At 33.3% G+C, this 14,696-nt stretch overlaps 1 protein-coding gene across 1 annotated transcript in view; it reads right to left on the minus strand.

Annotated features, from left to right (window-relative positions):
• DPY19L1 (dpy-19 like C-mannosyltransferase 1) overlaps window positions 1–14,696 on the minus strand; it is a gene marked incomplete at both ends in the record, with an annotated part of 81,304 nt that overhangs the window by 18,441 nt on the left and 48,167 nt on the right. The window contains 6 exon segments of the mRNA XM_084230773.1: window positions 4,490–4,539; window positions 6,469–6,540; window positions 9,575–9,676; window positions 10,986–11,066; window positions 11,617–11,676; window positions 13,663–13,749. Coding sequence (XP_084086899.1) covers window positions 4,490–4,539; window positions 6,469–6,540; window positions 9,575–9,676; window positions 10,986–11,066; window positions 11,617–11,676; window positions 13,663–13,749 — 452 coding nt within the window.

The following is a 14,696-nucleotide window of genomic DNA, read 5'->3' on the forward strand; positions in this document are numbered from 1 at the left end:
ATTCTCAATGGTGAAAAGCTGAAAGCAATTCCATTAGGATCTGGAACAAGACAAGGATGTCCACTCTCACCACTGCTTTTCAATATAATACTGGAAGTCCTAGCCAGAGCAATAAGACAAGAGAAAGACATCCAAGGAATCCAAATAGGAAAAGAAGAAGTCAAACTATCACTATTTGCAGATGATATGGTAATATACGTAGAGAACCCCAAAAACTCCACAGAAAAACTAATTCAACTCATCAATCAATTCAGTAAAGTGGCAGGATACAAAATCAACACACAAAAGTCAGTAGCCTTCCTATACACAAACAATAAATCTGAAGAAGAAGAAATCAAAAAAACCGTCCCTTTTATTATTGAAACAAAAAAATTCAAATATTTGGGAATAAATCTAACAAAAGAGGTAAAGGACCTATACAAAGAAAACTATAAAACACTGTTAAAAGAAATAGAAGAAGACACAAAGAAATGGAAAGACATCCCCTGCTCATGGATTGGAAGAATAAACATTATTAAAATGGCCATCCTACCAAAAGCAATATACAGATTCAATGCTATTCCAATCAAAATTTCAATGTCATTCTTCAAAGAAATAGAACAATTATTGATGAAATTCATATGGAATCACAAAAACCCCGAATAGCCAAAGCTCTCCTGAAAAAAAAAAAAGAAGGGAATGGAGGCATCACACTCCCAGACTTCAAACTATACTACAAAGCCATAATCATCAAAACTGCATGGTATTGGAACAAGAACAGACATACAGACCAATGGAATCGAATAGAAAATCCAGAAATAAACCCACAGATTTATGGTCAACTAATCTTTCACAAAGGAGCAAAGACTATGCATTGGAGCAAAGAAAGTTTGTTCAATAAATGGTGTTGGGAAAACTGGATCGCTACATGCAAAAGAATGAAGCTTGACCACTACCTCACACCATACACGAAAATCAACTCAAAATGGATTAAAGAACTAGACATAACACCTGAAACCATAAAATATATAGAAGGAAATATAGGCGAAATACTACGTGATTTGCACATCAAAGACATCTTTACAGACACATCACCCAAAGCAGTGATAGTGAAGGCAAAGATAAACAGCTGGGACTACATCAAATCAAAGAGCTTCTGCACAGCAAAAGAGACAATAACAAAAACAAAGAGAAACCCCACCAACTGGGAGAACATTTTTGCACCCAACACTAATGATAAAGGACTGATCACAAAAATCTGCAAAGAGCTGATGAGACTCAACAACAACAAAGAAAATAATCCAGTTAAAAAATGGGCAGAAGAGCTAAAAAGAAACTTCTCTGAAGAGGAAATGCAAATGGCCAACAGGCATATGAAAAAATGTTCAACATCACTTGTCATCAGGGAAATGCAAATCAAAACTACCATGTGATACCATCTTACACCAGTGAGAATGGCACATATTAAAAAAACTAGCAACAACAAATGTTGGCGAGGGTGTGGAGAAAAAGGAACTCTCCTGCACTGTTGGTGGGAGTGCAAACTGGTCCAACCACTATGGAGAGCTGCGTGGAGATTTCTGGACCTACTAAACATAGAGCTTCCATATGATCCAGCAATTCCACCCCTAGGTATTTACCCAAAGGACACAGAAACATCAATTTCAAAGAGCACCTGCACCCCTATGTTTATAGCAGCACTATTTACAATAGCTAAGCTTTGGAAACAACCCAAATGCCCAAAAATAGATGACTGGATCAAGAAGATGTGGTACATATACACCATGGAATATTACTCAGCATTCAAAAAAGATAAGCACATGCAATTTGCAGCAACATGGATGGCGCTGGAAGGGATCATGCTCAGCGAAATAAGCCAAAAAGAAAAAGAAAAATACCGGATGGTCTCACTCATAGCAGGAATCTAGAAAACTTAAATAAGGGACCAGATAAATGAATAACTATAAGAAAGTGAAAATCAGAATCAACAAAAAACTATGAAACAGAGACACTTTTTTGGGGGTGGGGGGGCGTGAGGGGAGGGATTGGGATTCAGAAAGGGGGGGTTGCAATTGTATGGGGAATATAAAAATAAAATTTATTATTTAAAATAAATAAATAAATAAAATAAATAAACCTATTTCTGGCAAAAAAAATAAATAAATAAAGATGAACTAATACTTAATCTTCTCAAACCCTTCCAAAAATTGAGGAATAGGGAAGGCTTCCAAACAGATTTTATGAATCCAACATTACTGCGATACAGAGAGCAGACAAGGACATCATCAAAAAAAGAAAGAAAACTAAAGACATAGATACAAAAATCCTCAACAAAAATCTCAGCAAATCAAATTCAACACTACATTAAAAGAATCATCCATCCTCACCAAGTGGGATTTATTCCAGGGATGCAAAACAATCAATGTAATTGACCACATCAACAAAAGGGAAGATAAAGCATATTAATAAGCATATTAATTGATGCATTTGAAAAAAATCAGCTTCCATTTATGATTACAAACTCTCAATAAAATGGGGATAAAAGGAGCATACCTCAACATAATAAAGGTCACACCTTACATATCCAAAGTAAAACATCACAGTAAGTATTAAAAAGTTAAAAGCTTTTTCTCTAAGAGCAGGTACAAAGTAAGGATGTACACTTTCATGCTATTACTTAGCATAATATTGGAAGTCCTAGCTAGAGCAATTAAGCAAAAGGAAGATATAAAAGGAATCCATATTGTGAAAGAAGTAAAACTTATCATCATTTTCAGATGACATGATAATATACATAGAAAAACCTGACTAAAAAACTATTAGAAACAATAAAACAGTACAGTAAACTGGAAGACCATTCCCACAGTATTAATTTTATGGATTTTATCCTTCCAAATACCTCCTATGCACAACGAAATATACAGAATCTCCATTTTTAGACGAGAGTAGTCATCTTATATATAATGCTTTATAATTTTTTATTCAATGACTTATAAAGGAAGATTTCCATAAAGATGACCCAGAATTCTACTATATGATGGGTTATAATTAAACTAATTCCTTACTAGTGGATATTTTGGTGGTTCATATTTTTCACATTACATGCAATACCCCTCCTATGTGCAACTACTATTCTGCATTTCTAGAGAATGCATTTGCACTGGTAGCACCGACCAGGTCAAGAAAAGACTTGCTATAGGTTTTACTATGTATCACCAAACTGCCTGCCCACTTACTTTCTCCCACCCTTGTTATTATTGGGAATTATTAATCTTTACAAAGATGTAAGTAAGAAGGATTTTACTTTCATCATTTTGTCTTTATCATGAGATTTATCACCTTTTTCACTACTGCTGTGTAGGACTTCACTCATCTAACTATTTTTTACTATGTGCCAGGCATGACATATAAACTGTTAAAGAGAAAATGACCCCTCCCTTCAGGATATACAGGCCAACATATCAGTATGTATTTATCACCGTTTGGTGATAAATGATGAGAGAGAAAGACAAAGAGGGTGCAATGATGGAGAATAACCGGCAAGGAGATAAGGAAATCACTCAGAAATGATGGTCAGGAAAAGCTCCTTGAAGAAGGTGACATTTAAGCAGAGATAGAGGAATTAGCCACACAAAGAGTTAGGCTGTGGGGTGTGGGGACACACCTGTGGGCTTTGGGCACAACCACTGCAAAACTGCAAAGGCAAACAACAGCTTGCCACAGTTAAAGAGCAGGAAGGAAGACCATGAACATGAAAATATGGAAAAGGGAAAATTGTGAACTTAATGTGAACACAATTTCCTACTTGTGTTATTCACTTGTTTTTCTAATGATATATATTTTTCTTATTAATCTGTAGAAGTTCTCTATACATGATGGCCATTTTAGTACTTTTTCATATATTGCAAATATTGTCTGTAATTTGTCTTTTCCTTCAACAAGCTTACAATATCTTTTACAAAACCAAAATATTTATATAGTTACTTGTCAAGGTTATAGGTTCCACGTGATGTTTAATGGTATCTCTAACCCTACAAACATAAAAATAATCCTTTGGTTAATTTGAGGTTTTCATTTTTTCCCCTATATTTATATCTTTGTTCCATCTGGAATTTATTTTGTGTAAAAAGTGATGTATGGATCAAATGTTCTATTTCCCACCTCTTTTCTCAAAAGACAGCCCACTGGTCACAAAAAAATATTATTTTTTTTCTGCTAACTGAAGCACAAAGTTCTGTTCTTTCAAGTATAGATTACATGTAGTACTACTGTCATATTGTTCAGGATGGGACTTGGGGGTCTGAATAAGTCATGTGGAAAGTTCTGCACAGATAGGAAATAATGAGAAAAACATTATGACAACAATTGAAAACATCAATTATCAAATGTTGAGTAATAATGTTAACTATAAATCTAACACACTAATTTTAATTAAATTAATGAATTAGTACATTCTAAATATCTATCTAATAAATGAGTAGAGGTAACAAAATATTAGTAGCATATTTACCTGATATGTGTCTGTTGTTTAGCTAAGACACCCCACATGTCACTAACAATCTGCAAATAAATTTTTAAATACTTTAGAACAACTAAGAAATTTTTAACTGAAGTATCTTCTAAATTTTAAAACTATAAAAATATAGGCAGTATGGATGTAAGACATAACTCAAAAATAGTAATTACAACAAAATAACCTTACATTTGTACAGTGCATGGTCATATCTAGTATGTAACAATCCTATTCAGGCAGATTTTATTAACCTCATTCTGTGAATGAATAACAGGCTCAGCTGAATTAAATGATCTCCCTGAAGTCAGACAACAACTAAGAAGTATTACTGCATTTTCAAACCGAACCTTCTGGCTTCTGGTTGACATTCAGTAAATTCCACCATGCCAAGGTTGTTAGTAATGCCTCTCTTTTATGGAGAACTGGGTCAGAGACTAAGCACAACTAAGATACTCACTGTGTTTTCACATTTAGCAGCAACTGCACGTTATTTAATCTGTAGTCCTGCCCCCGCATGGATGTTCTATATAACACCAATGACAGGCTGTGATCCAGCTCTTAAAAGAACCACCCAGTTGCTGCTTGAATATATAACACTTTTCCTAGTAAGTCCAGACCATTTCTGGTCAAATGTCCCACCTCCTGAAATTTGCTGTAATTCTAAGGAACTAAAATAAATGTAATCTTATTTTCAAGTGGCAGGCTTTTAAATATTTGAAAATGAATATCCTTTTACTATTTGAATCTTTTCTCCTTTAAACCAAACATCCTAACTTCTTTACTTGAGCTCATGGTTTCCATCATCTCCAGCTACCCAGGTAACTACCTTTTGAATGCCTTATAGATTACCAACATTTGGTATTTTTTGACTACCTACTGGGTGCACACTGACATAAAGTACGCAAAAGCGCAAAGGATGTAGAGTCTGGCAATAGCAAAAACTGACAAACCATAACCTGATTAGAACTTAAAAGGGGCTGTGAGACTGCAGAGCTGAACATCATATGGCGCACAACAAGAGGGCAGTTACGGGGTCTGATTCCTGCTCTTCCTTGCTACTTAATGACATGATGTGAGGTGGTTAATCACCTCTTTGCTCCTCCAATTCTGTATCTCTCATAATAGGGATGATATTATCTGTGTACCCCACTGGGCTATTTAATAACCAATTGAAATGTGAGCTGTATTGTTTGTGAACTGTTTTGGGAGAGTGCAAAACACAGAGAAAATATATAATGTGAATGATAATTAAAGTACAAAATGTTCTACAAAAATTGTACTAATACAGTAAGCAGTTCTAGGTATCAAAAATCTTTTAGGGTCTATCATCTGTTTTTCTATCACAGATTAATCCCAATTGATTCTCTCAAAGCACTTTTAGTTACAGAGTTCACCAACTCATAAAAAAGAGAATATCATATCAGCTCTACTTCCCTAAAGACTAGAGTTCCCTGAGCCTGATTTACAACTGGGTTTAGAATTTCATTATCAAAGCAAGTGGGGAGTTTAGCTGTTTTATTAAGTTCAGTAATACACTGTTAATATTCTATTTTTTTTTCTTTCTGATTAATAATAAACATGATCCAGGAGCTAATGAACACTGCGCAAATCACTTGGACATACACTGAATCTTTTAGGGGGATTATCACATAAAAGCTAAAAGTGAGTTGGTGATACTTTACACAGGCAAAACAACTGTATCTAGGCCAACATGGCTCTCTGATACATCTTTCAAAATACATGACTACAAACACTTGAGCTATTCTTTCCCTATGTCTGTGCTAATAGGAGAGTATTCTTCACGACTTTTAATTCACCAAAGGCTATTATATTACTAAGAATATACAGAAAATGCTCCTATTAACCCATACAAAATTATTGGGTCATATTAACATGTAGCCTTGTATACACAACTAGTAGGTTAAACACAAGAAAATGTTTTATTATAGAAAAGAGCTCTTAAGTGACAGACGCACCTTTCTAACGATTGCAACAAAAACGACCAGAACAACTGGGAGCAACAATGTCTTCGTATACCGCAGTGGAGTCTGAAATTGAGAGGTGCTTTGTTAGAGGAAAACATTATTTTACACAGATAAAATTTCACTTCAAAAATGAACTAATTTAGTTTTTAAAAGGATGAACAGAATAAGAACATTCACCTATCCAGGATTCAGTCTAGCCACAAAGACCTATTTCCATAGAAACAAACTTTCCCAAAATGTTGAGTCGAAAACACTAACAAATACAGTCAGTCCCAAACTCTTGTAAGTGTAAAATATGACTAAAGGGTCACGGCTCACTCTGTGCACACTACTTTTCTGAGAACCCAAATTAATATTCATTTAAGGTCAGCAGAGTGCCTTTAAATGGAATAAGCTTTTCCTGTACATTTTGTAAAATTGTCACCTTCCACATAATACATGCATAATGACGACCAATGTTTACAAGAGGAAACACTTTACATTTTCTCAAGTTAAAAGAAGATTGTAAAAAATCTGATAACAAAGCCCTACATAATGCAATACTGTGCACAGTCTCAAACATTCCCAGTCTTAAAATGTTTAAATTTCCATTATTCTGTTTACCTCCAACATTATCCCTCTAAAAAGTAATCCTGTATTATTGAGTCAAATGATGCATGCTTTCCAAAGTATTTTTATAAAGAGAAATCTAGCTTCAAATATATTAAAAATACAGGTATGTTTTAATACTACAAAGTATATAATAAGCAGCATTTTATCACTTTCCATCTTATTCCAAATATTTTTACTTATTATTTCATTAGACAAGTAATTTTGATAGTTTTTAATACAAAATGCATATATCATGCAATTAAAAGTGCCACTAATAATTTTTGTTTTAAATTTTACTATTTACCTTTATAAACAAGCTCACGATACTTAATATTTAAAATGTAAATTTATTCTTAAATTTAAGAACAGTTGTAAGATACAGGTGGTTCACCTCAAAAAGGCAATGTGTCAAGATTGTGCTAAAAGTACTTAACAAAATTTAAGAGTTCAAACCATTTTAAGTTATTCTCCAAAGTTTTTTTAAAAGCATTTTTATTACTTCTTTTACAAAGAAAATCAGATCATCAGACTTAAATACTAACACTTTAAACCAGAAGACAGTGGAATAATTTCTTTACAATAGGAAAAGAAAGACACATGAACTAAAGAGTTTATATCTCTCCAAAAAGATCTTCATGTATAAAAGTGACTGATAAGATACTCTGATCAAGTGAAAACTCAGGGATTTCTGATCCCATGAACATTTCCTGAGGAATCTTTTATTCCTTTATCTCTGATGTTTTCTTCATTTCATTAAGTACACACAAACACATATAATCAGGCATGACACATGGGTCTATCCAGCATTATCTACTCCCTGCCATACAAATGTACCTGTCTTTGGATCCCTGTACTTTAGATATTGTTGCTATCTACTTGCCTTTCTTAAAGGGAAGGATTCACCTCACTCTTTTCACTTTGTTTTAGTAGCACAAAACACTAAAAATATATTATAGAAAGTGAAAAATTACACATACAAAAAAATCATTATCTCACTACCCAAAGCCAGTGCTGAAATTTTGCTCTTGGACTTTGTTTTTTATATGTAAATAAGATGGTACCACTTTGTTCCCTCTATTATCTACTTACTTGTCTTTTCATATTAATGATGTTATATTGTTCCCTTTTCCCCACTGTACAGACACACCATAAGAGGATGGGAGTGTATTCTGACTCTACAGCACAGTTGCTGTGAAGGGATCTACAGCAATGCAGAAAACAGCTGTGCCATTTTCTTCAAATTGAATGATGTCATGTTATACCTCAATAAGCAATTTCTTCAACCACATAACTGGTGTTTCATATCCTCAGACTATAGTGGCACACGCGTCCTCAATAATATCGAAGGACTTCCACTGCGTCCTAACTCTCTGTTGATGCTTACCCTCTATTTCTTTTACTAATTCCTCGAGAAAGTCTTGCTTTGATATACATTGTAATGTCTTGCAAGACACACTTTCTTAGTTTCTTTCAGCAAGCTCAGCACTATCATCCATACACCTTTTATTTGCCACTAAGTGTCAAAGTCATTTGTTAGAACACCAAGAAAGACTGACAGTGTGTGGAGGAAACAGTACATGTACAAGGACAAAGTCTACTCAGAAGTCTAGCTAGTAAGAGCCTGCGGTGTGGTGTACTACCACCCACTGGTTGTAACCAGGGATACAGGGTTAACCCAGGGAGATCAAAGAGGAAAATGAATGAGTTAAGAGTACTGTTGGCAAATTTAATGCATACAGACATACAGCTTTAAGGAAAAGTATCTCACAGATAATAAAATATAATAATTTAGGAGCACCTGAGCAATATTAACAAAGACATATAAATATATGCTTGTTGACCTTAGCCAGATCCTAAAAAATTGCAAAATATAGTTTATATAAAATATCACTAAAATATTAAAGTACTTTCCAAAATATTTCATTTTGCCTCACCATGTTTGTTTAGCGCACTCCTAGAAACTAATAAGCTGTACTACAAAGAATGAGTCATTTGTTCGAGAACATCAAGTAATATTGCAGGCTTCTGTCTCACAGTTCACTAAACTACTCTTCGATTTTCTTCTATACATCTGAATATAGTTTTAGAATAAAAAATGTTCTTGGAATGAAAAACTTGTATTCACTACTACTCTGTTATTTCAAAGCAATGTGATCATTCAAACAACCACAAAGTGGGTGGAAATACAAGAACGTCACTAAATTAATGAAATCTCTGAAAAGACATGCCTGACATGCCATTGTGTTTATCCATCAAAAAAAAGAGAAAAAGACTGCTAGTCTGAATGCATGCTTCTAAATTGTCAAAATGAGAAAAGGCCAAATAGTTCATGGAAATGAACTAATGCAAATAGGAACATCTCCACTAAGCTGCTGGATTTTCCTATTTCTTCAAAATGAGATAACAACACAGAGGAACAAGCCTAAGGGAAAAAAACATCCGAGCATATACCTCTTAAGAAAAATGAATGGACTAAAATCTAAGAAAACTAGAAATCACATCTTACCTCCTTTTCCATAAAGTCAAACTCTGCTGCACAGGTATACAATAAAGTATCAAAATCCTTATAACTGAAGAATTTTGATGTTAATAAGTTGCCAATATGAGCCTAGTAAGGAATAAAGTGAGGTACCATTATATTATGCTATATATCTTAATAATGCATTTTCATCTTAATGATATCTAAAAATAGTCTTCACGACATTATAGTCTACTATTTCCATAGTAGGTTTGCTTCTGTGAAAGAAGAAAGTGCTGTGCTGTCTAATTTCAGGCTCTCTCTTCTTTTGCTAACGTGATCATGCCAACAGCACTCTGGCTTCCATGATCATTCATCAACATACCAAAGGCTTTTATCCTGGTTGTCCGTGTTCACTGTGCTAACCCTGCTGAAATATATTACACAACATCCTTTGCTGGAGCTTATCAGGAGGAATGGGCTTGGGGACATGCAGACATCTGTCAATCATAAATGCACAAAGGGCAATGGAGTAAGAGAAGGACATAGTGATTCAGATTTCTGAAAAAGGGATTGAAAAGACTTTTTGAAAGAAGTAGAAAATGGGCAAGACTTGGAATAAAACACACCTTTTGACTAATCCATCTATAAAATTCTTTACATGATGGCAAGTGTTCTTACTTATATTGGTTTGGTTAGTTCCCACAAAAATATTATATAAGGAAGGTGCAATTATTTCAACAAATGAGATAACATTTACCAAACTTCCAAGTTCATTAGTGCGTAAAAGCACAAGAATCAAGGAAAAGGGGAAAGATATATCTAAGAAAAACCATACTTAACATCCTACATGATATCCACATGAAGAGGGAGAGTAGGAACTAAAGGGTGATGGGAATGTCTTGAAGAATGTTCAAGTTAAACTTATTGGAGGAGAAATGTATACTGATAAACTTAAGAAGTCAATAGGGAGGATATATCGCACTTCAAAGAGCGTAAGAAAGCAATCTACGCAATGAAAAAGTTTTTAAAGGTAAAATAATTGGACAACCTTAAACAAAATAGAGGTAATAAATCACAATATAATAACTGCCAGATATGTAAAGAGCTAAAGTTCACTAAGGATGGATTATATTATGATCTCTGTTTAAAGGTTTAAAAGTCTCTGAAACTGGCGGCTTTATCTGTTACAAAAGGAAATTAAAATAAACCAAAAAAAAAAATTACTACATAGACTTAAATTTTAAACTTAAACCTCTGGAGACTTCTTGCTTTAAAATTTTAAAATCTTTGTGATATAGGAAGAGACTATAAATAGTCATATTTACTTCCTATCATAGTAAACAAAACAACAGATGAATAGACTTTATCCTAGAATTTGACTTAAATAGTGGGACTTAGTAACTCCAGCAATTCATTCTTGTTTAATTCTTTTCAAGTCTTAGCAAAATGCACTTACATCATCTGCAATGCCAAAGATTTTAGATGTCAAATACTTGAGTGTGACAGTTCCAAATAACCAAAAACATCCTTGTATAACCTACAAAAGAAAAATGTAACATAACAAAAATAAACTGATGCTTCTATAGACATTCTATAGACATAGCCAAGGAAGAAAAAAATGTTTTAACCATATACATGAAATAAATATCTTCATATGCAAGAAAAAATGCTAAAAAAATGTATACCTGAAATTAAAATATAGAATGCTACTCTAAAATCCAGGGGCTATCACCAAAACCACATATATAACCTAGTTATAAAAATATATTTTATAGAAGGTTTATATAGCTATTTCAATAAAATTGCTGTCTTGTTAACAGTTTCTTATACATGCTCTGCTCCTCAGGAAAAAAAAATTGGTAATAAAATAAATAAAACTGGAATTCTTTAACTACCTATCCAATATTAATGCTAACTTCCTTCATGAAAAGGGCACTTCAGCACATTAAAATTGAGCCCTAATATGTTGTAAAACTGTTAGATTCCTTGCATTAATTACATAGATCATTTCCTTAAAAGTAAAACATAAAACCAATGATATATTTTAGAGAAGGAAAACATAAGCAATCAAATCAATTGATTCTTACCCATAAACTAAGTTCAGAAACATTTATTTTCAGGAGATGTGGTTTCATTGCCAGTATGCCCTGCATGGAGAAAATAGCGAGATATACAGTTAGTACTTATAGACATAAATTCAAGTACTAAAAAATCCCTCTAAATAATAAGACTCTCAAGAATCTAAAATTTAGCACGTTGTCCATGTTTCACACAGCAGCACCGCAGGCTCACTGACTTTAAAAAATAGCCCTACTTAATCAAAGTAGTTTTGGTTAGTAGTTTTGTAAAGTTGAAAACAGATCACCATATATAAATTTCTATGACTGATTTTACATCTCTGATTTATCTAAGAGTTGAGTTATATAATAATTTCACAAATTCACACAGGTGTCTTAAATAATTATTCTTTAAATCACATACTATAGACTCAGAATAACTACAAGTGCATCAACTAATTACTTTTCTGTCAAATCTTATGTCTTTTCATGTGCATTATCACTCCCAAATTGTGATAAATATAGGAAGCTAAATCTATTTCCAATTTGACAAAAACTGGTTAGAGATCAAAACATAAATACATGAAACAAATTAAATCTTTTCAGAAATTTCTGAATATGTGAGAGAGCATCATGTGATAAGATTCAGGTTTCAAAGCAGTAAGTATAGATAAAATTAAAATAGACAAATGTCTGTTTATAGTTAAATATGCATAAACAAACTATATTCTTCAGCTGTTAGACTTATTTATTTTTACACATCAAAATATATGAAATATAAGTAAACATGTTTAACTCACATCTAAGACACACCTCAGTATCGAGCACCTAGTAGGAAACTTGGTACATTGTAGGAGCTTAACAGAAATTTCCTGCAAGATATGCTGACATTAGCTTTTATTGCTATGCCATCTTCCATTCAATGACTTCCCTATATACAAGTACCAAGATCATTACTAACCTGCGTATTAGTAGGACTTGCCTATCTACACATGGTAAGATACAGCATTAAGTACTCTGTCACACCGCCAAATTACAAACAGAAGTCACTGACTATAAGAACCTTTTTCATCTCAAAGCATAGCAACTCAGTTAATGATTTTTTTGTCACTGTTGTAAGTACATCACAACCATATGCTAATTGCTAATTTCCATAACTAACTATACTCGAGACATACAACCTAAAATAATTGTGGCCTAGATTGGGAAGAGGCATATTTTGGGGAAGCTAGTTATTAAAATTATTTATAAAATAAGACAGAGAAATAAGAGTTTACAAATTTGTTATTGGGTTCTACCAAATGACCTAAGTAACAAATGATTATCCAGGAAGTAGAATACATTTCAATTAAGACAGGACAAACAGGCCAATTCTAACGCACATGTACTTTAAATATAAAGGAGATCTTTACTCTTAAGTTGGCAAAATATTGTAATGGTGAAACCCCACTAATAAAGAACAGCCACCTTTGGAAGTTCTTTAATTTAGGAAGATTTATATTTAGAAAGTCACCTGCCAAAAGAGGCAGGAGTTAGATGACCTATTGTCATTCGCTCAAATTTTTTAAGATGATCTCTCCATAATGTAAATCTGTTGTTGGTAGTGATTTTACAAAATAAAACTGAATCACCTGATTTAAACTATGTGACTGTTTCATACAAATATGGCAGTGGGGAGGGGAGACTAAAAAATCAAGGCTTAAGGCCACTGATCACAGTAGGTTGGAAAGAAAAAAAAAGGGGGGGTCAGAGAATGAAGCAGGAACAGAATAAAAACTAAAGAGAGGAAGAAAGAAAAGGGAAAAAGAACAGAATCCTTCCTAAAATGAACCCTGAGACAATACTGTGGTGACAGAAAAGAGACAGATAGGGTACACTGGGACCACAATGTAAGGTGCTATGGTTTTGAATATTAACTTCTGTTGTGTGTCCTTCCCTGTTTTGGAAGTGAGTATTTGAATACATTATCACATATAGATGTCTCTAGTAAGACGCTTGAAATAATTTTCATAGTAAATTCCAGGTGAATCTAAGGCCAGTGTTCCAAAAACAGCTATGTACTAAAAGAACACTTACCCAAATAATGACCAGAGAGGAAGCATAATAAGAAGTTAATAACATTGAGTTTCCAAACATCAAAACAAAACAGAGAGCAAGAGAAATCTGGAAAAATCCAAGAAAAATATCATTAATATACACACAGCAAAAACAAAACAAAAAAACAACCACCACTAATTTTTATTCTGGAAATTGCACATACCCATAAGTTCAAACTCAAACCCCCAAAGATCACCACCATCAAGTATTTTGTACATCCTTCCAGACACATGTACAAATTCTGTGTATTTTTGAAAAAACACAAATGGAAATAAGCTATCTTATGACTTGTTTTTACTCTGTTTCAGTTTTCCAAGTCAATCCCAACCGTGTAATTTATTTTGAATGACTGGAAAAAATATTCTCCTTAAGAGCTGCACTATAATTTAATCAATCCTGACTACTGCTAAACGTTTAAGTGCTTTCTAGCTCTGTTGTCATTCTGTTTTCTTACTACAAACATTGCTGTAAACATCTTTACATGTTTATCTTATGTATATATCAATATGTTTATGAGAAGTGGATTGATGGGTGATTTTCTACATTTTAAAATTTTTAAAATTTTGACAAATGCCATACAAAATGTTGTACCACTTTACTCTTCTGCCTATAGAGCACAGGAAATCTAAATATCCATATGTAAAAGAATAAAATAGGACCCCTAACTTACAAGGCTCACAACATGAAGCAGTAGTTGATTACAGATATATATATATATATATATATATATATATATATATATATATAAGCTTTGAAACCATAAAATTAGAAGCAAACATAGGGGGAAAAGCTCTGTAACACTGGTCTTGGCAATGTTTGTTTGTTTTCAGTTTTGGTTTTTTAGATATGACTCCAAAACACAGGCAACCAAATCAGTAATAAATAGGCTGGACTACATCAACCTAAAACTCTCCTGCGTAGCAAAAGAAATAATCAACAATGTGAAGAAACCTGGAGAATGGGGGAAAATATTTGCAAACCATATATGAGATAAAGAGTTTATATCTAAAAAA

Source organism: Talpa europaea, assembly GCF_964194135.1.
Source record: "Talpa europaea genome assembly, chromosome: 3".
NCBI lineage: Eukaryota > Metazoa > Chordata > Mammalia > Eulipotyphla > Talpidae > Talpa > Talpa europaea.